The sequence below is a fragment of the Macaca mulatta genome, chromosome 15, assembly GCF_049350105.2.
Source record: "Macaca mulatta isolate MMU2019108-1 chromosome 15, T2T-MMU8v2.0, whole genome shotgun sequence".
Lineage (NCBI taxonomy): Eukaryota > Metazoa > Chordata > Mammalia > Primates > Cercopithecidae > Macaca > Macaca mulatta.
Window position 1 is genome coordinate 66,068,939 of NC_133420.1, and position 25,692 is coordinate 66,094,630.

A 25,692-nucleotide genomic window follows, 5' to 3' on the forward strand; every position below is an offset into this window, starting at 1 on the left:
TACTATTTATTTGTATCTACCTACTATTCTTTTATTTTAGAAATTCACAAGTCAGTCATGCATGTGAAAACTGAGGTCTTCTTTAGAGTGCAATCTTAACTTTACCTGGTTCGTCCACATTCACATGTTTTTGTCATAAAGGCAGGGCAGGGTGGGCAGGGTCCTGGATGGCAGAGACTGAAAGAGAAAGGTTTCACTGAATAAACCACAGCCATGTATCCAAATGCGAACAAAGCTGTCCTAGCTGGGTCTTATTGTGAATATGGCAACTAATAAATCTACTCTGACATGTCTTTGTATTTGTTTAAAGTTGATTAAACTATTTGAACAAAGATATCAACTGTACTTTTATGTGCAAAAAACTGACATCATTATCACCATATTTAACCAGAGAAGTAAATCCCAAGTCAAAATACTGGTTATATTTGGGTCTGAGAGTCAAAGATGACATTTTCTTTTTTTTTTTTTTTTGAGACGGAGTCTCGCTCTGTAGCCCAGGCTGGAGTGCAGTGGCCGGATCTCAGCTCACTGCAAGCTCCGCCTCCCGGGTTCACGCCATTCTCCGGCCTCAGCCTCCCGAGTAGCTGGGACTACAGGCACCCGCCACCTCGCCCGGCTAGTTTTTTGTATTTCTTAGTAGAGACGGGGTTTCACCGTGTTATCCAGGATGGTCTCGATCTCCTGACCTCGTGATCCACCCGTCTCGGCCTCCCAAAGTGCTGGGATCACAGGCTTGAGCCACCGCGCCCGGCCAAAGATGACATTTTCAAATACGGTCTTGGTCCACTTACAGCACTGTGTGGGGATAAAAATAGTTTGCTACTCAGGTAAAAGGCAGAATGGCTAATAGGGTCCTGTAGAAGATCAGAGTCTAAGCAAGGTAATAGAACTCAAATCTACTGGGTTTGTAAGAAGTACAGACATACTCTTCATCAGCTACTGAAGTAATCATCAGCCACTGGGCTAACAATGGAACAGTGAAAAGAAGGCTGACATGAGGGGAGGCATGCTGGTGAGTAACATGGAGAGAATGAAAGGGAAAGGGGTCATAGAAAGAACTGGGCTGAGTGATATGCTATAGGTCAGAATTAGCCCTCTGAAAAATGCTTTTTTTAGGAGCTATATTATAGAGACCAATAGAAAAAAGTTACAATATGGAATTTGTGTATTCAAATAAATACTGTCCTCTTCAAAGCAGACACTTTGGCAAATTACACAGTGGTACAGAAATACCACTACTTAAAACATTTTGGGAACTTCTACGACAACCGTTTTTGGAGTAGGAGGGGTATATTCTAGGTGGCAAATCACAACCCTTTGGGAATCAAAAGCCAATCAGAGCCAAGACGAATTAATCAGATGGGTGTGACAGGACTCTCATTCATTGCTAGTGGAAATGTAAAATGGTATGGCCACTTTTAAGACAGTTTTGCAGTTTCGTACAAAACTAAACATAGTCTTACCATACAATCTAATAATTACACTCCTAGTTACCCAACTGAGTTAAAAACTTATATCCAGGGCTGAGCGCAGTGGCTCATGCCTGTAATTCCATCACTTTGGGAGGCCAAACAGGGAGTGTGCTTATAAAGTGCTTTAGTGTGCTTATAAAGTGGTCTGGCTGGAATGTTTAGTTTCTGTGAAACTCCTAAACAAGCTCTGATAATTCTTAAATAAGGTTTAAACATTGAAAACAATACAGGAACAAGTGTCTAGTCTTCTAAGGTGACTCATTTTGATAGACAATACCCATAGGAGACATAAGTTTAAGCATGTTTCTTTAAAGGTGAGTATCATTATTCAACAGTTATATTTTACATATACCTCAATCCTTTTGGGTGAAACAATTTTCATTGCTTGTCAGGTATGGGTGATTCTAGGTTATTTCAAATATCCCAGAAGCCGGGACTCAATCTCAGGTTTTCTTAACTTTTAGACCAGAGGTTCACAACACTGGCTATATATTGGACATGCCTGGAGAGCTTTTAAAAATATAGATGTTCACACCAGGCATGGTGGCTCACACCTGTGCTCTCAGCACTTTGGGAGGCTGAGGTGGGAGGATCGCTTGAGCCCAGGAGTTCAAGGATGCAGTAAGCTACGATAGCATCACTGCACTCAAGCCTGGGCAACAGAGCGAAACCCTGTCTCTATGGCTTTTGAGGCCTAAGAAGTGTAAATGAGAGAAACCAAAGCTTTCCTGGAGACCAGAAAAGTGCTACTGGGGAATGGGTTTCAGCAACCTCTATGTTGCTGAAAGTAAAAGAAAGTTCCCAAGTCAAGTGTGAGAGCTCCAGAGCCACAAAAGAGAAGGAGCAGGTTTTAAAGTGTTCTTTTCTTTCAGACATGGTGCTGATCACGTGATCTGCATCAGTTTTCATCTCTGGTAGTCATGAAAGCTTTGGAAAAATAGTCCATGCAGAGGATTAACTTATTATTGAATTTACTGAAAATGACAATTATGGCAGGAATAGCTTAAGTCCTTCCTAAAGAAGGACCTATGCGAGCAGTCAAAGAGAAGGAGGTATCTGACTGCCCAGCAGATCACAGGCCATGCTGTCTAGCCCAGTCTAAAACAGTTCTACTCCCACTGATATTTCCCCAGCACCACCACCATGCCTTGATCTCAAGGCCCCTGGTCTAATACTATCCCTGCTCCAAGCAGTAGAAACACCAAGATAACACTCTGATGCCTCCTTTACTCTTAGACTTGGGTAGTAAAAGTAAGAATTGTTATTTTTTGATCACTTGCCAGAGTCTGTACCCAGCCACATAGGTATACTAATTCATTTAATTTTCCTAGAACTCTGTATTATTATTACTATCATCATTATTTTACAGATGCAGGCTTAGATAAGTTAAGTAACTTGCCCAAGGTCACATAACTGTTTAAGTAACTTGAACCTAAGATTTAAACCTTTGTCTGAGGTCAAGGCCTGTAGAAATTTACTTGTAACTGATCAACTGTTTTTCTATTACTGTGCATTTTTTGGTATTTAGAAGCTGACTGCATACAGTCTACTTATTTATTTATTATTTTTAGAGACAGGGTCTTGCTTTGTTGCCCAGGCTGGAGTGCAATGGTGCAACTACAGCTCATTGTAGCCTTGAGCTCCTCCTCACTCAGCCTCCCAAGTAGCGGGGACTATAGGTGTGGGCCACCATACCCGGCTCATTTTAAATTTTTTTGTAGAGATGGGGCCTCACTTTGTTGCCTAGTCTGATCTAGAACTCCTGGCCTCAAGCAATCCTCCTGCCTCGGCTTCCCAACGTGTTGGGATTATAGGCATGAGCCACTGTGTCTGGCTTATGGATATAGTCTAAAGCCGGCTGTTTATTGTACAAAGACTGACATCCTACGGCTGGGTGTGATGGCTCACACCAGGAATCCTGGCATGTTGGGAGGCTGAGAAGAGCAGACTGCTTGAGGCCAGGAGTTCAAGACCAACCTGGGCAACATGGCAAAACCCCATTTCTACCAAAAAATACAAAAATTAGCCAGGCGTGGTGGCACATGCCTGTAGTCCCAGCTACTCAGGAGGATGAGGTGGGAGGACGGCTTAGGCGTGGTGGCACATGCCTGTAGTCCCAGCTACTCAGGAGGATGAGGTGGGAGGATGGCTTGAGCACAGGAGGTGGCGGTTGCAGTGAGCTGTGATCACGCCACCATACTCCAGCCTGGGTAACAAAGCAAGACCCTGTCTCCAAAAAAAAAGATCGACATCTTAGAAATACTGTCTGACCAGGACCCTACACAATTGTCTTTCCCCAGACAGAAGGTTCTCCTATACATTCTCTTAGACCTGGATATCCTGGATATCAATGGGGGATAAAACATACGAGTCACATTTCTTCTTAGAAGCAAGCAGTGTAATGTAATGGAAGGAGCACTGGCTTTGGAAACCCTAGCTCCACCATGACCACTGTGACACTGGGCAAGAGGCTTGGCCTTTCTGAGCCTCATCTGTAAAGTGGAGATGATAAATATCTACCCATTACTGGGCAGTGGTAAGGATTCAACAAGTTAACTGACGTAGAGTGCCTGGCACAGGGTGATTTGGGACCATTTACTGAGGTCCCATATCACCCTTCATTCCAAACTGTCACATGCTAACCAGATATGTTTACTTAGAGCCACCAGCAAAGCATGTCCACCCAGAATCCCACGGAACTGGCATTCCAACTTACAGGTTACAGGAATGTGGGCAGTCCTGGCCAGGCTGTTTCTTTCTACAAACCTCACCACAGCTATGTGGAATTTCATTTCTGCTCCACTCAGGATTCTTTACCTTGCCTAGAACACATTAGATCAGAAAGTCAATGGTACAAACTTCAACCACATCCTCAACTTTAATGAAACAGTGAAGTATAGCTAGACAGCATGCAACTTTAGTGTGGTTTTTATTATTTCAACAAATGTATTATCTCATATCCTAAAATGAAAAGATAAATATAATGCTATTCATAAAAAGTTTCACTGAGTATGATAAATCTTAAATCTTGGATTACCTGGTAAAGATAAATAAAAAGTCACTTTTACTTATGAAAATACTACCTTGACTAACGAAAACATTTAATTTAAGATAAATACCTATATGACAAGCCGTCTATAAATGGGCTTCTGGACTGATATGCGAATTGCTGCTGCAAGGATCAGAGAGAGGGAATAAGAGAAGAGCACCATGGGGAAAGCGGGGAGGCAGTAAGAGATGGAAAGGACATAAATCCCCTGTGTAGCAGGAACTCACCTATTCCAAAACTATAAAGTAGGCATAAAAAAGCTTATAATTTTATAATCAACATCACTGCAAATCTTCATGGCACATCTTCCATGGACTCAGCAGAGACAGGGAAGAGTAAAACGAAGGCACAGGATTCCTCCTTGCCCTTGAGGAATTCATCCTCACTTTGGCAATTTGCACACTAAATTGCAGCCATCCCCAGTCCATGGCCTCTGCTTTTCTCTCTATACTATCTCTTTCAGAAATTTTATTCATGTTGAGAGGTGCAATCCACCTAAAGGCCACTGATCCCCAAATCCACATTTTCTCTCTTGCCCTGAATCTTCAGTTGCAGACCCACATGTCCAAATGTCTGCTGAACATCCTTGCTTGGGGTTTCACGGTCACCTCAAACTGGCTTCATCCACAGCCAAAGTTCACATCCCTCTACAACTCCTCCCTGCTCAGGGCTTCCTATTTCTGTCAGTGACACCAACTCTGTCAGAGTCACACATGTTCAAAAACTACAGTCATCACTCATACCTCTTTTTACTTAATCACCAAGTTGTGTCAATTTTTCCTACACAGTGGCTCTCACCTCATCTCCTCTCCTACTCCTGCCTCTCTACTGGCCAAAACCTCAACTCCAGACTCTTACAAAAGCTTCCCTGCCTCTGTGCTTTTTTGCTCCAATACAGTGCCCTGGTTTTTCCCTAACATCTCTCAAGGGTTCTACCTCTTGTCCCTGACTCCAAATGATGTTTTGGGGTTTTTTGCTTTTCTTTCCTCTGCAAGTGTTCTGCATTACACCCTCTTCTCACTCTGTACCCTTTCATCCGCTAGGGTCTTAACTACTCCTCTCAGCTGTGATTCTCATCCTTAAGTCTTGGTCTTTCCTCAAATATTGCTTCCTGCCTATTGGACATATCTCACTGTATGTTCTGCTCACTCCTCCAGCTCAACATTTCTAAACTGCAGTCACTGTCCCCACCAGACCTTGTTCTTTTGACCTGCCCTTTTCCTTGGTATCACCATTTCTAAAAGCATGAAACTTGGGAGTCACATTTGGGTTCCTCCCATTCCTACTACTGTTAGGAATCAACCTAACACCATATTTTTCTTTCTATCACACTCATTAGAGGCTTGTACTGTTCTTCATCTGGATTATTCTAAGTCCCAAATTGTTTAGTCTCCAAAATATTCCACTCACTGCTACCAAACCCACCTTCATAAAGAACAACGTTGATGCCCTCAGTGGCTTCCCACAGCCTTCCAAATGAAGTCCCAACATCTGAGACTGGTATCAAAGGGTCAGCCCTTCCTTTCCAGTCACCTCCCACTTCTCTACTATCATAGACCTTGGGCTCCATAAGTGGATGAATCACTCTTCTCCCAACAGATCCTAAACCCTGTTGATTTTGAACTGCCTATGCTATTCCCTTCAGCATATCTTTCTGCCTACCAAGGTTTTACCTAGTTTACAATGTCAGTTCAATTCTACATCCTTCAAGAATCTTCTCTTAAACATCCAGCTGCAAGTCGTAACTCACCCCAAAGATCTCCCATAGTACTTTGTACTTCTAGCAGAGTATCGGGCTAATTGTGTCTTAACTCTTAGACTGTAAGCTCTGGTAAGTTAACCTGTTTTATTCGCCTCTTTCTTCACAGTGCCTCGAACATTGATAAGTTCTCAATAAAAACATGTTAAACTAATGGTCCCCTGGAAGAACAGTGTGGGGCAAAGTCATCGGCAAATAAGGCCTTTATGTACATTCTCACATAATTTTACCACTTTCAGATCATCTTGACCTTCACTCCACATTCTTATACCGCCTTAGAGTCTCTCATCTAATTTGCCAGTAAAGGCTGTAACAAGATTTTTAATTCCATTGTGGTACTTTATGTTTAAAAATCCTTCAAAATAAGGTATTAAGTATTGGTATTGTCCCATTTGCCCAAATTTCCATTGATCTCTTACTTCCAGTTTTATGCTGCCTTTCTGGTAGTAGTATATTCAAGAATATTTATTCCCTCACCTAATACCAATTTAGTATCTATTAAGGCTCAGATTCTGCCAATAAAACATGTAAGACCAGAAAATTCCAAATAATATAAAACAGTGGCCAAAGTGAGAGAGAGAATAACAAAGGAAAGCTTCCTTTGTAAGAGGGCTTTTGGGGTCAGATTTTAAATGCTACTGTCGTTAAGAATTGAAAGAAGGGAAGTCAAGGAGTTCACCAAGGTATTGTGTCTAGAAGATACAGAGTTGATGGTAAATGACTGACTCTTTGTGAAAGCTGCTAAGTAATGGGAAAGGAGAAATATGAGCAAACCGGTTAGAAAAATAAGGAGAGCATGCAGAAAGAAACAGGAAGAGTTGCCGCGCGCGGTGGCTCAAGCCTATAATCCCAGCACTTTGGGAGGCCGAGACGGGTGGATCACGAGGTCAGGAGATCGAGACCATCCTGGTTAACATGGTGAAACCCCGTCTCTACTAAAAATACAAAAAACTAGCCGGGCGTGGTGGCGGGCGCCTGTAGTCCCAGCTACTCGGAGGCTGAGGCAGGAGAATGGCGTGAACCCGGGAGGCGGAGCTTGCAGTGAGCCGAGATCACACCACTGCACTCCAGCCTGGGTGACACAGCGAGACTCCGTCTCAAAAAAAAAAGAAACAGGAAGAGTTACTTATTTCAAGAAGGGAATGGTCAAAGGTGTCAAGGGCTATCACTCTGCCAAAAAGGTTATGAGCTTATAAACCAGCCTTAGATATGGTTGGAAAGGAGTCATTGGTGATTTGTTTTTATTTTATTTACTTATTTTTTTGAGATGGAGTCTCACTCTGTCACCCAGGCTGGAGTGCAATGGCATGATCTTGGATCACTGCAACCTCTGCCTCCCAGGTTCAAGTGATTCTCCTGCCTCAGCCTCCCAAGTATCTGAGATTACAGATATGCGACACCATGCCCAGCTAATTTATTTTAGTAGAGACGGGGTTTCGCCATGTTGGCCAGGCTGGTCTCGAACGCCTGATCTCAGGTGATCCACCTACCTTGGCCTCCCAAAGTTTGTGCTGGGATTACAGGCATGAGCCACTACGCCCGGCCCATTGGTAATTTCTGAATACAGTTTCAGTGAGGCAACAAGACAGAAGCAAAAATGCAATGCTTCAGGGAGGGAGACAGACAGTAAAGAAACAAAATCTGAAAAATCAACAACTAGAGGGAGGTTAATCATTAAAAGGTAGGAAAGGGAAAAAAACCATGCAGAAATGGGCTAGCAGCAAGAATGAGCATCTGGGTTACAGGAAGTTTTCCCCTAATACTTAGGGGAACTGAGATATTAAAAAACAAAGAAGTATTCCATAAAGAGGGAAGATGCCAGGATAAAGTTTACAATGCTGGTTTGTAAAAAAACTGCTTCTTATAAATACCAATGACTTATTTCTAGGATTAAAATAAACACTGTTATTTACTCATACTGCTCAAATCTGGAATATCAAAGCTGTAACTGCTGGGGGTGAGATGAAGCCCACGTCCACAGCTACATCTGCTACCTGGTCAGGCCTGGTCTCAAGACCAAGGAGACCAGCACTACAGCCCAGAAGCAGCATGAGCCTGGTTGGTCATCTCCAAAACAGCCTGTCAGGAGCACAAAGGCCGTGGCTCTAGCTGTGTGATGGACGACATAAATATAGTCTTATAGACTCCTATAGCTTTGAAGTCTCCTTAGTAACTTCTAAAACATGCCCCGCAGATCACCTTTCCTGAACTGAGGTACAATGTATATAGTAAAAGAGACTCCAGTGTATATAAACAAACTTACCACAGAAACAAGTGTAGGTATTAGGAACATGTGCAGAAACATTCTGACAGGCAGGGCACCTCCAACCACTCTGGCCATCTGTCAGGAAAAATGGGAGTAGGCCAAATAAATTTTCTTCCAAAAGCCACATGTAATTAAATTTAAATCTATAGGAAGCCACAATATTGAAGTAGTGGTAATAATTTCAATGTTGGCCGGGCGCGGTGGCTCAAGCCTGTAATCCCAGCACTTTGGGAGGCCGAGGCGGGCGGATCACGAGGTCAGGAGATCGAGACCATCCTGGCTAACACAATGAAACCCCGTCTCCACTAAAAATACAAAAAAATTAGCCGGGCGTGGTGGCGGCGCCTGTAGTCCCAGCTACTCGGGAGGCTGAGGCAGGAGAATGGCGGGAACCCGGGAGGCGGAGCTTGCAGTGAGCCTAGATCGCGCTACCGCACTCCAGCCTGGGCGACAGAGCGAGACTCCGCCTCAAAAAAAAAAAAAAAAAAAAAAAAAAAAAAAATTCAATGTTAAGCATATCAGACATTTAAGGAATAAATTCACAAAACTGACTGCTTAGCTTGAATACAGCATTTTCCATTGAATATGGGGTTCATTAAAAAAAAAAACAAAAAACGGCCGGGTGTGGTGGCTCACACCTGTAATCCCAGGACTTTGGGAAGCACAGGTGGGTGGATCACGAGGTCAGGAGATTGAGACCATCCTGCCCAACATGGTGAAACCCCATCTCTACTAAAAATATAAAAATTAGCTGGGCATGGTGATGCGCACCTGTAATCCCAGCTACTTGGGAGGCTGAGGCAGGAAAATCACTTGAACCCGGGAGTGGGAGGCTGCAGTGAGCCGAGATCACGCCACCGCACTCCAGCCTGGCAACACAGCGAGACTCCCTTTCAAAAAAAAAAAAACAAAAAACAGAAAACAAACCCACTAGCTAGGCATGGTGGCGCATGTCTCTAATTCCAGCATTTTAGGAGGCTGACGCAGGACTGCTTGAACCCAGGGGTTCAAGACAAGACTGGGCAACACAGCAGATCGTCTCAAAAAAAATTAGCTGGATGTGGTGGCATGTGCCTATAGCCTCAGCTGCTTGGGAGTCTGAGGCAGGAGGATCATTTGAGTCCAGAAATTCAAGGCTGCAGTGAGACATGATCACACCACTGGACTCCAGTCTGAGTAACAGAGTAAGACTCTGTATCAAAAAAAAAAAAATTACAGTTAGATAGAAGGAATAAGATCTAGTGTTTAGTAGCACTATAGCTAACAATAATTTATTGTATATTTCAAAATAACTAGAAGAGTAGAATTGGGATGCTCCTAACACAAACAAATGATAAATATTTGAGGTGTTGGAATCCTAATATGCCAATGACCCTGATTTGATCATTACACATTGTATGCTTGTATCAAAATATCACGTGTACCCTATGAACATGTAAACTATTATGTATGCATAGTAAGAATTTAAAAATGAAAAAAAAAGATGTTTTTTAGTTTGTTCGTTTGAGACAGGCCGTCTCGCCCTGTCACCCAGCCTGGAGGGCAGTGGTGCAATCTCGGATCACTGCAACCTCCACCTCCTGGGTTCAAGCAATTCTCATGCCTCAGCCTCCCAAGTAGCTGGGATTACAGGTGCCCGCCACCACGCCTGGCTAATTTTTGTATCTTTAGTAGAGATGGAGTTTCGCCATGTTGGCCAGGCTAATCTTGAACTTCTGACCTCAGGTGATCCACCTGCCTCGGCCTCCCAAAATGCTAGGATTACAGGCATGAGCCACCACACCAGGCCAAAAATGAGAAGATAAATTAAAAATAGAATTACCATATGATCCCGCAATCACACTTCTGTGTATGTATCCACAGGAAATAAAATCAGTATGTCAAAGAAAAAATAATAAGTAAAAGCCATCATTTTCAATATGAGTGACTGATTTTATCATATCCTAAAATATATTTTAATACTGTTATGTTTATCTGGTTTATTTAAGATCTATAACTTAATTCTGGTCATCTGAAACACATGATCAAGGTAACATACACTCCCTGCAGAAAAAGTAGTCAAGAGAAATTAAACTGTATTTTTAAAGCTAGGCTTAATACTTGAACACATCAAACGGGTGAGAATAACTACTCAGAAGAGAGAATTAACTGACCTGCTTGAGATGCTGGAGACCTTGCCCATTTCTTTATGCAGTTCAAATGAAACACATGGTAACAGCTTTGACAACTCCACACTGGAGCCGTGACGCGAACCAATTCACAGCACACCATGCACTCATATTTTTCTGTAGTTAGTTGTTCAATCAGAGAACCTGTTTAAAAAACAAAGTAATAAAAAAGATAAACTCAAACACAAAAAACCATTCCTCACTTTAATCAACCAAGGATCAAGTCATTCAAGAGAAGAATCCAAACACAGAGATTTTAAGGGATACCTGATTCTGGGTAAGGCGGCTGGCTATTCAGACTGAGGCCAATAAGGGGCAGGAATATGCTGAGGAAGAGGATTTAGGAAGGAGACATTCAGGTGAGGATTCCCATAAATAAGGAAACATTCCCAGGAAAATAGCAGAGTAGCCAAACGACCCTTATAACAAAGCCTGAGGATCCACTGGGCAATATAGAATCGTGCTTTGCATTTTCTATTTTCCAGGATCCTCTAAATCTATCAGATCCATGGATTTAGGTTAGGAAGGGGCTCATGAAGCTGTAGTGTCAGCTATAAGAAGCCCAAGTCTGGGCAGGTTCCAACAACCCATGAGTGGTGAGATGGCTCTAGCAGTTGCCCTGAAAAAGTCTTTAGTCATTCCCTTAACAAAGATATTCTTGGTGCCTACCATAAGCCCCATGGTGGTGTTACAGTTCCTGGCTCCAGGAGCTCCACATCCAATGACAGAGACCAGTGTGTAGTTATCAGCTTAATCCTCCCAGATTTATTTCTGAATACCTTCGCCCACTTCCAAATTTTTTCCTCAAACACAATTACAGCAAAGTCTTTCCAGATTTCAGTACAGCCAGATACTCTCAATACTCTCAAAACTGAGTGTGAGTGTGTGTAGATGCTTTTTTGAGTACATACTTTTAGCACTGGATTTATTTCACAATATTATTGTTATTTGCTTTCAGGTCCAAATAAGTTAAAAGAATAAAACTAACCTAAAATACAACATTCCAAGCACATTACATATTATTAGTTAGTCCTCTCAAATAGGCTGTAACAGGTTGGGCACAGTGGCTTACACCTGTAATTACAGCACTTTGGGAGGCCAAGGTGGGCAGATCATGAGGTCAGGAGATCAAGACCATCCTGGCCAACACAGTGAAATCCCACCTCTACTAAGAATACAAAAATTAGCTGGGCGTGGTGGCATGCGGCTGTACTCCCAGCTACTAAGAAGGCTGAGGCAGGAGAATCTCCTGAACCTGGGACGCGGGGGTTGCGGTGAGATGAGATTGCGCCACTGCACTCCAGAGCTAGACTCCTTCTCAAAGAAAAAAAAAAGGCTACAACATAGGTACAATTTTACAGATGAAGAAACTGGCTTCATGTAATTAGATCATTTATCCAAGGTCACAGAACTAGAAATTTAAAAGTCAAAATTCAAACTTGTCAAACTATTTGACTCAAAAGCACACATCGTAATATTCCATAATATTGGCTCTCCTAAGATTTACTTTCTGATTGTTCGCTTTGATGTCAAAAGAAAGAGAGAACACCCTGAGACTGAAAGCTCTGTGAGGAGGGAGAGTCTTGTCTACCTTGCTGAGTGTAGTATTTCCAGTGTCTGGCATATACTATGTGCTCCATTAAATATTTGTTAAATTCATGGATAAAGGAATAAATGAGTGATATCTAGTCTGTTCCACAACCTCTTTCCGTGAAAGTTATAGGCGTCACCAAAGTTCAGGCTTGAGTGTAGTGGCATGATCGTGGCTCACTGCATCTTCAAACTCCTGGGCCCAAGCGATCCTCCCACCTCAACTTCCTGAGTAGCTGGGACCATAGGCGTGTGCCACTATACCTGGCTGATTTTTTTTGTTAGTTTTTGTAGAGATGGGGTCTACCTCTGTTGCCCAGGATGGTCTTGAACTTCTGGGCTCAGGTGATCCTCTTGACTTGGTTTCCCAAAGTATTGGGATTACAGAAATTTAACCAAATTAAAAAAAAAAATCTTCCCTGAACAAGAGTAAATAAAACAAAAGCAAAAACATCTTTTCCAAAAGGGAAAGATGAAGAAACTGTCAGAGGTGGTAGGAGACTAAGGAGACATGACTAAATGCAACGTGGTATCCTAGATTGGGTCCTGAAACAGAAAAAGGACATTCGCAGAAAAACTGGTGAAAACTGAATAACATCTGTAGTTTAGTTAATACGATTATACCAACGCTAATTTCTTAGTTTTAACAAAGGTACTCTGGTTATGTAAGATGTTAACATTAGAGGAAGTTGGGTGAAAGATACATGGGAATTCTTTGAACCATCTTTGCAACTTTTCTATAAATCGAAATTATTCCAAACTAAAACATTTTACTAACAAACATCTTTTTCTCTTCCAGGCTTTTAACACTTCGGTGAATGCCAATTCCATTCTTCTAAGTTGCTCAGGCATAAAATCTTCCTTCCAAATACATCCAAAATCTATCCAATTGTTACCTTTTCCACCACTATTACTCCAGTCTAAGTCTCCATCATCTCCTACCTGAACAACTGCAATAGTCTCCTAACTTGTCCTGTTGCCTTCTTAGAGCCTGTTCTCCACACAGCAGCCTAATAATCTTTTTTTTTTTTTTTTTTTTTGAGACAGGGTCTCATTCTGTCAGCCAGGCTGGAATGCAGTGGCATGATCACTACTTACTGCAGCCTTGTCCCACTGGGCTCAAGTGATCCTCCTCCTTCAGCCTCCTGAGTAGCTGGGACTACAGGCATGTGCCGCCATGTCCAGCTAATTTTTATTTTTTTGCCTTTTGCAGAGATGGGGTCTTATTAAGTTGCCCAGGTGGGTCTTAAACTCCTGGGCTTAAGCAATCCTTCTGCCTTGGCCTTCCAAAGTGCTGGGATTATAGGTGTGGGCCGCCACGTCCGGCCTCTGATTATTTCAGAATGTAAGACCATGCCATCCCTCTTCCCAGGACCTTCCAGCAGCCGTTCATCTTATTCAGAACCAAATCTAAGGGCCTCACATGATCCAGCCCTTGCTATTTCTCTGACCACCTTTCCTGCCCCCATCTTCATTGCCTGTAATACCCCTCCCCACATTTAAATTTGCTACTCCCCCTGCCTAGAATGCTCTTCTCAAGCCAGCCACAAGGTGCATTTTTGTACTTCATTCTTGTCTCTGTTCAAATGTCACCTTATCAAAGAGGTCAACCTATCTAAAACAGCACTCTTGTCACTCTGTCCTCTTAATCTTCTTAATATTTCTTTTTAGTCCTTATCACCACCTGACATATTAAATATCTAAGTGCTTTCTGCCTGTCTTCCCTACCAGAATGTAAATTCCACCAGTATTCCCTGTACCTAGAACAGTGCTTGGTATGTAGTATTTATGCAATAAATATGAATGAAGTGTTCTCAAAAATGATACGAATAATGTGAGAATGTTAAGGACCCAAGAGATTTGTTAAGCAGAATTCTAAGATGGTCTTCCAGATTCCCACTTCCCTGGTATGCATACCCTATATAATCTCCTCTCCTTGAGTATGGGTGGGCCTGACTTAATCAGGTAAGCCCTTTCAAAAGAGTTGAAAAATCAAACAGAAGTCAGAGAGATCTGAAGTGGCAGCAGTTGCTTTCCTGCAGGCCTCAAAGAAGCAAACTATCATGCTGTGTATAGAGCCATGTGGCAGGGAAACACAGGAGGTCTCTAGGAGCTGAGAGACACTTCTGGCCAACAGCCAGCAAGAAAACAGGAACCTCAGTCCCACACCTGTAAGGAACTGAATCCTACCAACAACCAGTGATTGAAAGATCTCAAATGAGATCACATCCCTAGCCAAATTTGGAGACATTGAACAGAGAACCCAGCTAACCTGGACCCATTCATCTGACCCACAGAAACAGTGGCACAATAAATGTGTGTTATCATAAGCCACTACATTGTGATAATTTGCTATAAAGCAAGAGATAATTATTAACCAGCCTAAGGATTCAATAACAACTCTGGTATAACATTGCTTTGCTTCACACATACATTGAGGTTCCAAGAACAACCCTGATGAACAAGCAACTAGAACGACAGGCTGGTGTAAAAACAGGCCCTGGGTAGATGGTGGCTTCAAGGGTTGGGCTGTGTCTCACATTAAACTGGAGAGGGGTTAAGATAGTGAAGGTCCATGAGGAAGAGCTAGCAGAATAAAACTATTTAGCTTGATGAAATATACACTTAGAGCAAAATGATAGATGTCTTCGAATACTGCAAAAAGCTGATTTGCAATAAGGAAGAGGGGAGCTGTGAGAAGACAGACTAGTTGCTATGCTGCTCCAGAGGATAAAACTTGAACCAAAGGATAGGAAGGAAAGGAAAGAAGCTTTCAGTTCAATATAAGGATGAACTTTTAAACGGTCGGAACTGAGTACCTACCATGTTTCAAGAGCTGTGTGGGGCAGCAGGGTCACAAAAAAAGAAAAGAAATACACAGTGTCTCTTTTTAAGGAGTTTACAGACTAGTAGAGGACAACGAAGCATAAATAAACTATGGCTTCCGGTAGTAAGTTCTATAATAGAAGCATGCAAATATAAGAGAAAGACATAAGTGTAAGGGCTGTAAGAGATTAATGCTATCTATAGAGGTGAAAAAAGGTTCCCTGGACATGTGACTAAAGTAATTTTTCCCCCCTCCAAGACAGGGTCTTGCTCTGTCATCCAGGCTGGAGTACGATAGCTCACTGCAGCCTTGATCTCTTGGGCTCAAGTGATCCTCTCAGCTTCCTGAGTGTCTGGGCCTACAGGCATGCGCTAACATGCCTGGCTAATTCTTTTATTTTAATTTTTTTGTAGTGACAGGGTCTTCCGATGTTGCCGAGGCTGGGCTTGAACACAGGTGTTCCTCTCACCTCAGCCTTCCCAAGTGCAGGAATTACAGATGTGAGCCACCATGCCTGGCCTAAGGTAGCTTTTGAAAAATGAATAAGACTTCGCCAGCGAACTGAGTGACAAATTCGAGAGAGAGGGAGCCACATGCAACAGCATGCAAAGACAAAAAAGTGTAGAATCCAGGGAATAAAATGTGATAGATACTGAGGCAGCAGCAGAAGATGGGCCTGTTGAGTAAGGCAGAAGCAGTAAATGGAATTAAGCGGGGGAGTGACACAGTTTAATGTGTGTTTTAGGGCGGGCGCAGTGGCTCACGCCTGTAATCCCAGCACTTTGGGAAGCCGAGGCGGGAGGATTACCTGAGGTCAGGAGTTTGAGACCAGCCTGGCCAACATGGTGAAACCCCATTTCTACTAAAAATATAAAAATCAGCTGGGAATGGTGGCACACGGCCGTAATCCCAGCTACTTGGGAGGCTGCGGCAGGAGAATCATCTGAACCCAGGAGGGGTTGTGGTGAGCCGGGATCAGCACCACTGCACTCTAGCCTGAGCAACAGAGTGAGACTCCTCTCAAAAAAAAAAATAAATAAAATATGTGTTTTATAAAGATTGCTCTCTGATGCTAGTTTAAGAGGTGAACTGAAAGAGAAATTAAGAGATGACAAGATCAGTTAGGAACTGCTGCAACTAAGCGGACCAGATGAGGCAGATGAGATGATGCAGGATGAAACCAACAAAGGCAGCAGAGGTGTTATGACCCACCACTTGTGCTTTCACAACTCAAATACAATCTTGCAACCAGACATCTACACCACCCGTATTTGCATTTTTGAAAACCCTTACAAAATTCCTCATTTGGAAAAGAAAAAGAATTATTATTTGTATTTGCTTGTGATATGCATAAAACTAAGTGGTTACCTAGAACTGGGGAGGGGAGCAGCGAGTGGTGGTAGAACTTAGGCAGACAGTGAATAAAGATTGAGACTTTTCACCGTGTAACTTTTCATACCTTCTGCTTTCTAAATTATGTGAATATATGACTTATTTAAAAATTTAAATTAAAAAAAACACAACAAAATATTTCCACCAATCTAGGTAGGTTTACCTGTGTGCGTTTCCACATTCTTTAGCACATGGTTCTGTTTGCCTCTGGGGAAAGGAGATACTACTTGAGGATCCTGCCTCCGTACAGTGCATTTCTCTTGGTCAACCCTCCTGGAAGACTTGTTGATGACTGCCAAGTTCTCACTGTCACAGGTAGATTTTGCTGGTCTTTCATTGACGTTATCCTTTGGAATGGGGCCCATGTTGTTTCTGTGTCCTGCATTTGCATGTCGGTGGCCCTCCTGTTTGGGTGGATTTCTGCCTGGTCGTGGCCTGGCCCCCTCCACTTCCCAGGGAGGCCTTTTCTGTGGGTATCTTCTCTGCTCATTTCGTCTGGCTCCATACCCATCCAATACTCCTTTTCTAGAGGATGCATCTGAAGAGTCAGGGTGGAAAACCCCCACAGGTTTGGTATTTTCGGGTCCAGCATCCTCGGGTTTTGGAGTTGCTCGGTTACTCCATTCACATTTGAGTTTCCCCTTGACTTTTGGTCCTCTACCATAGCTGTATACAAATTGTGTTGCTTTTTTGGGTTTTGCTCCCCTGGGATCTGCACCCACAACTTCCTTCTCACTCTCAGAAGGGCTATGCTCTCTGAGGTCTGTCCCACTCTCTGATCTGGTCGAGCTCTCTAATCCAGCTGTATCTGAGGTCTGCTCAGCAAGACTCTGTGCTTTCTTGACTCTGATATGGTGCTTCTCATTCCTCAATTTCTGCCAAGGTTGACTCTGAAGGCCATGGCTCTTGGGCGATTTATTATAAGGAGAGGACTGGAAAGACGTCAGTTGACTCTTAGGTTTGCTTCCTGAAGGATGATAACTATGCTGATGAACAGCAGAGATTTCATCATAAGGGACCTGCCTGGAAAGGTGACAGGGAGGTGGTGAACTGTAATTTCTTCTACCAATCCTATTAGAGTCTAATCTCCTTTGAGTCGCACAATTAGGACCAGAGTTTTTTTTCTCCTGAGGAATGAATTCAGCAGCATCTGTATTGAATTTAAAAGTACCTAGGACATAAAAAATAGACATGCCAGTAAAGAAATTAAGCTTCATCCATGAAACTCATAGACTCTAAGCCAAATCTAAAAATCATTTTCCTTAGGACTTTGTATAAACATGCTGTTAAGTAAGACCTATGTTTCCAGTGAAGGTGGTGGGTTCAAGGTGCTTGTGGAGGACTAATCAATCATTATTCCATGTCCAAAAACCAAACACCAATAGCCAATGACAGCTAAGTGCTGTTGAGTAAAAATGCTCACCTGGGCCATAAAGTACTATGTATACATGTATTTCTTTTATTACAAAAATTTAAGGCCAGCTAATAGTTCAGGGATATCAATCATCAGGTTCCATGTGGTCTTCTTTCAAAACACTAAAGCAGCATTGTGTAATACCAAGTAAACAGGCTTTGGACTAAGCCAAAATGGGTTAAAGTCCGCCTGTCCAACTTATGGTATGAACTTAGGGATATCCCGTGCCTGCTTTTAGCCTTAGTTTCCTTGTCTATGGTAAAGGATGACAATACTTATTTCAGTGGTTACTGAGAAATTCAAATATGATTTCATAAATAGTACTTAATAAGTGTATTAGTTTTCATCTCTTTCCCCTAGGAATATATTTTGGGTTTTCCATACACAGTCTCTATGATATGGTCTACAATCCCAAAGTGGAAAAAATTAAGCATACTCCCCTTCAACCCACTCATGTTCCCCCAGAAGATGCTTCTTGGTACAGTCAATTCAGTCCCTGAAGTGCAAAGACAAAATGGTTTGCCTAAGGACATAAAATTAGTAGCGAAGTCAGAACTATGGGTAGCATACAGAATATACTATAAATTGATAAGACCTGGAAGACGTGGGTTTAAGTCACTTACCACTTATTGTGACTTTATGAAAGTTACTTAGTCCCAGTTTCCTTACATGTAATGAAGACAGTAACAATCTCTACATCAAAGAGTTGCAATGAAGAGTAAAGCAAGTTAATAACACACATAAAATAGTTAAAATGGTACTCTATCATTGCTGTTAGGACTACAGAGTATCTGAAACACACAGGTTTGAGCATAGGTGGGTGCAGTATAGAGGCTAAGGGTTTCAGGTTTAATAATAAGGCCTAACATTTATTAGGTATTATGTGCCAGGCACTATCTTAAGCACTTTACATGTATTAACTCATTTAATTCCTACATTCCTGATGAGAAAACTGAAGCACAGAGAGTAAGTAACTTGCCCAAGGCCACAGAAGTATTCCAAGGAAGACTTGGGATTCCAACTCAGGGTGTGTATTAGAGACCATGCTCTGCTCTTACACTAACAGAGTTTGGGCAGTGGGTACCACAGACACATACAGTGAAGAATGGAATGATCATAAAGGTCATAGAGTAACCTCTCATCCAATTCAGGGTTTGTCCTGAAAGCTTTCACATAGGCAGAATTCTAAGGGGTAGGATGGACGGCCTCACAAAATGACAAGGGGGTTAGACAAATGCAGAAGGTGGCAGAGGTATTCTGGAAACATAAGATAATTTAAAGATTGAAATGGTTAAATTGGACCAGTGGGTATTGTGTAGTTCTCTCTTGCTTGAAAAAGCAAGACTGGAAAGAAGGGCAGAAATAAGATCAGTAAAGATGTCTAGAGAAGCCTAGTAAAGGATGGGAAAAGAGTGCTTCATGTTAAGCAGTAATGAGTTGATGTAACTAGAGAATCCAGAGACGGTTGCATCTATTCATATACAGGATATGTTCAACTAGACATGAGGCAGGAGGCAAAGCCCTCAGGAAAAAAACCCATAAGAGACATGAGGAAGGGAAATAGGACACATTGATAAGGAAACTGGCCATGGCAAAGATCAGAGACACCAATTTTTTTTTCACTATTTCAAGCAGCTGGAAGTTAGTAAATAGGATATCCAGTCACCATGGCTGCAATACAAGTAAGTGGTACCCTGAATCCAAGATAACACAACGGCACAGTAGGTGTCCAACAGGTGGGTAGGGCAGAATAAAGAGAAATCCAACTGGCAGATTAGAAAGTCCAGAGACAAGGCTGGTATTGCAGAGTCTGCTCATGGACAGAAAGGTATCCTCTGCACTGGGCTTCTGTTTAAAGACTCTGATGATGAGGGTGTGGGCTAAAGATGATGCTAAAATAATAACTCGGAATGGGAACTAAAGCAAAATCAAACTAAAGCACATGAAAAGGAGTAAGGAGGTCTTTGGACTAGAAGATTTTGCCTCATTAGATACTTTGTGGGTTGGAGGTAATAACTTGGGCACAACACCAAAGTTCAACACGATGACTCACAACTAGGCCCCACCCAATTCTTCTTCAAACACTGAAGGGTACAGAAATGAGTCAGAAATGAGCCTGTGGATGAGACGATCGATGGATCCAGTTAGAGAATCTGGTGAAGGACTAGGTAAGGAGAATAACAAAATACCCAGCCCAAAAAGTTTTCCAACCCCAAGGAAGACTTAATATCCACAACAAGACTAGGGTATACCAATGCAGTGTGTTTTCCAACTTTTTTTTTTTTTTTTTTGAGATGGAGTCACGCTCTGTCGCCCAGGCTGGAGTGCAGTGGCGTGATCTCGGCTCACTGTAACCTCCGCCTCCAGGGTTCAAGCGATTCGCCTGCCTCAGAATCCCGAGTAGCTGGGACTACAGGCGCGTGCCACCACGCCCGGCTAATTTTTTGTATTTTTAGCAGAGACGGGGTTTCACCGTGTTAGCCAGAATGGTCTCCATCTCCTGAGTTCGTGATCTGTCCACCTCACCCTCCCAAAGTGCTGGGATTACAGGCGTGAGCCACCGCGCCCAGCCCCAACTTTTTAAACTAAGAACCATAGTAATAAATACATTTTACCTGCCACCCAGTATACAAATACACATATGGTCTTCTTGGTGCCCCAACAGCTGGTCGGGGACAGAGCTAAGATTCAAACAATGGTTTCCAAACTCCATTCTGCAAACTGCTGCCCTGTTTTCCAGAGTGGGCCATAAAATCAAATGAATGCAGTGGGCTGTGACATATTTTTAAACGAAATAGAAAACAGAATATATTGCTGATTGTAAAACAAACCAACCAACCCCAATGCTTCCAGAAACTTCTGATTCGCTTTTATATTTATGTAAGTGTTCAATATTTAAGGTCGTGATGCAAAATGTTTCTTTTGGTTGCTGTCCAACAAATTTGGAAAACACTGATCTATGGAACACCCTGAGGAAATGGATGTTATATTAACGAACAAATGAGGCTGTCTCTACACACTGAGGCAACTCCAGGAGGGGGTGAGTGAGTGAACAATTATGGAATAGGTACAGTACAGGGCGGGAGCCATCACAGGAATTAACTTATCCACTCCCACCTGACAGATGAGGAGACTGAGACTGAGTCACACTAGGTTCGTAGCAGGCTGAGACTCTAAACTACTGGAGTTCGGCTCGCGCCCACGCCACCACTCCAGGCAGAATGAGCACACCACACCCTACACGTCAAGAGCCCGCCACCGTCACGGGCTGTGACCTGGCCGACGCCCGCCTGTCGAAGGTCAGTGCGCCGCTGCCCCAGAAAGAGCCTGTGGGAGGGCAGTACACCCACACCGACTTGCAGCGCCGGGACAAGTCCTCTCTCCTCCTAAACCCAGTTACTAAGCTTCACCACCTAGTCCAAGAGAAGAGAGATCGCTCTACGCACGATGTGCGGGGCTTGGCCCTTCCGAGCCACTATCCCCAGCCCTAGCATGCGCTACTCTCGCGATATGAGTAGCTGGGGCCCTAGAACTTCGTCACTGACCCAATTTCCGTTCCCTAAAAGGGGCCCAGTCCCGCTAGGGCCGGGATAATACCTGAGACAGGAGGCGCCTCCGCCATCCCGTGCCGCAGAACCTAGATCGAGTCGTACAGCCAAGCGAGCACTGTCACCAGATCACGTGCTCCGGACTTCCGGCGCCGCGAGAATATTCGCATCTGCGCGTCGTGTAGATGGCCACAGAGGTTGCGCAGCCCGAATCTGTGTGGCGCGTTCGTGACGTCAGATAGACGCACCAGGTGTCGGGCGGGAGGAGGAGACTAATAGCTTGATGGAAATAGCAACAATCGCGGAGCGAGAGGTTGGCGACTTGCGTAATCATCGTGGTTTTCTTTCTTTTTTGATATAGGGTCTTGCTGCCTTACCCAGGCTTGAGTGCAGTGGTCCGATCATGGCTCACTATAGCTTCAGTCTGTAATCCCCCCGCCTCAGCCCCCGGGGTAGCTAGAACTACAGGCCGAGCCACCATGCGCGCTATTTTTAGGAGAGACGGGTTTCGCCATGTTGCCTAGGCTGGTCTCCAACTCCTGGCCTCCAGCGATCCTGCCGCTTTGGCCTCCGAAAGTGCTGGGCTTACAGGCGTGAGCCACCACTCCTGGCTCCAAACTTTTTTTTTTTTTTTTGAGACTGAGCCTCGCTCTGTCGCCCAGGCTGGAGTGAAGTGGCGCGATCTCGGCTTACTGCAAACTACGCCTCCCGGGTTCAAGCGATTCTTATGCTTCAGCCTCCCGAATAGCTGGGCTTACAGGCACCCACCACCACGCCCGGCTAATTTTTGTATTTTTAGTAGAGATGGGGGTTTCATTCTATTGGCCAGGCTGGTCTTGAACTCCCGACCTCAGGTGATCGGCCCGCCTAGGCCTCCGAAAGTGCTGGGATTACAGGCGTGAGCCGCCGCGCCGGCCCAAACATTTCCTGATGGTCTTTTTAAAACTGCTTATCCATATCCACTGCCCTTTTTTTTTTCCTGATGGTCTCTTGTATATTGCTGGTATCAATCGTCAGTTTTAGACATTTAAATTGTCTTCCATTAAGTTTATTAATTTTGTCCTTTGCTGAACATAAATCTTTAATTTTGACAGGTTAGCTCATCAAACCTTGTAGTCACCTTTAGAAATTACCAGGTGTATCAGTCTGGGTCCAATCAGGAGAGAGGAACCCTACTTTTTGAACAGGAATTACATTTTTTAAAAAATAAGTTTTATTTAAAGATTTATTAAGTATATTAGGGGGTTGGAATAATAATAGATTGACTAGTAAACAAGCAAGATAATTCCAAAACAGGATTAGCATATATAAGGAGCAGCTAGGGCTGAGATAAGAGTGTCAAAGGAAGAGCCGAGACCAGAGCTGGCATGCAGACCTTGTTAAGAGAAAAGGTCTGTGGCTCACTGGATGGCATGGAAGTTGCCAGACATTTTTCTTCTGGAGTGCTGGTTGAAGCCATCCTTGGGGAGGTGTCTCACCAGAGATACTCTACTACAAACCATCTGCGGGGAGTGCTAGGAGAAGTTACTGACAACTGGTCACTATGTAGTGCCATAGCCAGGCACTGAAGAAGCCAGTGCATTGCAGAAGCCATTGAAGAAGTCCAGACCACAGAAGCCTGCCACACTGAAACCAGAAACAGGAGCCAAAACCCTTTCCTCCTGCAGTATCTCTCCAGTGCCCTCTGCTGACAAGGTTTAATATCTGCCAGCTGGCAAAGAATAAATAACTTAAAAGACCCAAGTCAATTTCACAGAGCAAACAAAAAGGGTAAATGTAGAACTGAAAGCAAATTCATAATTGGCACACTACAGAACCTACTCATTATTTTCAAAATTTGTGAATAAATGAAAGCAAGCAAGAGTTTATCTTGCCTTTCCTATACAAACTACTTCATGCAACATACTAAAGCTTATGGCAGGTGGTGAAAGCTGTACTCAGATGGAAATGTATACCTGTAAACACTTATATTTGAAAAAGAGCTCCAGATAATGGAATATTATTCAGTGCCCAAAACAAATGAAGCCAGCATGGTGGTGTTTACCTGTAGTCTCAGATACTTGGGAGGCCAAGGCAGGAGGATTGTCTGAGCCCAGGTGAGTTCAAGCCCAACCTGGGCAACATAGCGAGATAGTATCTCTTAAAAAAAAAAAAAAAAAGCCGGGCGCGGTGGCTCACGCCTGTAATCCCAGCACTTTGGGAGGCCGAGGCGGGCGGATCACAAGGTCAGGAGATCGAGACCACGGTGAAACCCCGTCTCTACTAAAAATACAAAAAATTAGCCGGGCGCGGTTGTGGGCGCCTGTAGTCCCAGCTACTCGGGAGGCTGAGGCAGGAGAATGGCGTGAACCCGGGAGGCGGAGCTTGCAGTGAGCCGAGATCGCACCACTGCACTCCAGCCTGGGCGACAGAGCGAGACTCCGTCTCAAAACAAAACAAAACAAAACAAAACAAAAAAAACAACAGAAAACCAAAGACCAGGTGTGGTGGCTCATGCCTGTAATGTCAGCACTTTGGGAGGCCAAAGCAGGTGGGTCGCCTGAGTCCAGGAGTTCGAGACCAGCCTGGGCAACATGGCGAAATCTAGTCTCTACCAAAAATACAAAAATTAGTCAGGCTTGGTGGTGTGTGCCTGTAGTCCCAGTTACACAGGAGGCTGAAGTGGGAGGATCACTTAAGCTCAGGAGGTGGAGGCTGCAGTGAGCCAAGACTGCACCACAGCACTCCAGCCTGGGTGACAGAGCGAGACCCTGTCTCAAAAACACAAGACAACAACAACACAAAAACCCCAAATCCATATGAGCTATCAAGCCATGAAAAGACATGGTGAAAAATGCATATTGCTAAGTGAAAGAAGGCAATCTGAAAATACTTTACTGTTTGATTCCAACTATATAATAGTCTGGAAAAGGCAAAATTAGAGACAGTAAAAAGATCAGTGGTTGACAGAAGTTAAAGGGGAGAGAAGGATGAATAGGCAGAGCACAGAGGACTGCTAGGGCAGTGAACTATTCTGCATGATACTACAATGGGGGATACATTACATTTGTTAAAACCCATAGAATCACTTGCATGGTGGTTCATGCCTGAAATCCCAGCACTTTGGGAGGCCAAGGTGGATGGATCACTTGAGCCCAGGAGTTCAAGACCAGCCTGGGTAACGTGGTGAAAACCCATCTCTACTAAAAATACAAAAATTAGTTGGGCATGATAGCATGCGCCTGAGGTCCCAGCTACTCAGGAAGCTGAGGTGGGATCGCTTGAGCCCGGGAGGCGGAGGTTGTGGTGAGCTGAGATCCTGCCACTGCACTCCAGCCTGGGTAACACAGTGAGACCCCATCTCAAGCAAAAAACAACAAAAAACCCCAAAGAATGTACATCAAGTGTGAACCCTAATGTAAACTACAGACTTCGTGTGATAATAATGTATCAATGTAGATTCACTGACTGCAACATACCACTGTGGTGAGGGAAGCTGATAGTGGGAAGGTTGTGTGCTATATGGGAACTCTCTGTGTTTTCCACTCAATTTGCTGTGAACCCAAAACTCTAAAAAAAAAAGTTTATTAATAAAAAAGAAGAAAAATCACAAATCAATAGCCTAACCTTCCACCTTAAGAAATTGGAAAAAGAATAACAGGGCTGGCGTGGGGGTGGTTCATACCTGTAATCCCAGCACTTTGGGAGGCCAAGGCGAGAGGATCACTTGAGACCAGGACTTTCAGACTAGCCTGGGCAACATAGGGATACCACATCCCTACTAAAAATTAAAAAAATAAATTAACTGGGCATGATAGCACATACCTGTAGTTCCAGCTACTAGGGAGGCTGAGTGGGGAGGACTGCTTGGAGGTTGAGACTGCAGTGAGCTGTGATTGTACCACCACACTTCAGCCTGGGCAGTAGAGTGAGACCCTGTCTCCAAAAAAAAGAAAAAAGAAAAAGAAAAAGAAGCAAACTAAACCAAAGCACGTATAAGAAAAGAAATAATAAAAGACCAGAAATTATTGAAATAGAAAAACAGAAAAAAATCAACAGAGTTCATTGAACAAAAGTGAGAAAGTGATAAAACTGACAAATGTTTAGAGAGAATAATCAAGAAAAAAGAAAAACTGAAATTACTAAATTTATGGATGAAAACGTAGGCATTACTCCCCACGTTTACAGAAATAAAAAGGATCAAAAGGGAATACTATGAACAACTGTA

General features: G+C 43.4%; 1 protein-coding gene and 1 long non-coding RNA gene across 11 annotated transcripts in view; one reads left to right on the top strand and one right to left on the bottom strand.

Annotated features, from left to right (window-relative positions):
- The window catches only part of NFX1 (nuclear transcription factor, X-box binding 1), an 84,167-nt gene extending 62,552 nt beyond the window's left edge, over positions 1-21,615 (bottom strand). For all 10 annotated transcript variants that reach the window (XR_013404781.1, XR_013404779.1, XR_013404780.1 and 7 more), the window contains exons 1-6: positions 21,535-21,615; positions 16,687-17,694; positions 10,700-10,858; positions 8,544-8,621; positions 4,189-4,294; positions 106-177 (exon numbers count right to left, since the gene is read on the bottom strand). Coding sequence is in view for 7 of the 10 variants with exons in the window: in XM_015117560.3 (XP_014973046.2) it covers positions 106-177; positions 4,189-4,294; positions 8,544-8,621; positions 10,700-10,858; positions 16,687-17,694; positions 21,535-21,559 (1,448 nt within the window). In the remaining 3 variants the exon portion in view is untranslated. The remainder of the gene's footprint in view (positions 1-105; positions 178-4,188; positions 4,295-8,543; positions 8,622-10,699; positions 10,859-16,686; positions 17,695-21,534) is intronic.
- A 138-nt stretch (positions 21,616-21,753) lies between these two features.
- Positions 21,754-25,453, top strand: LOC144334671 (uncharacterized). Its single transcript, XR_013404789.1, has 2 exons — positions 21,754-22,061; positions 23,967-25,453. It is a non-coding gene; the product is annotated as an uncharacterized LOC144334671 (long non-coding RNA).
- Positions 25,454-25,692: the final 239 nt, after the last annotated feature.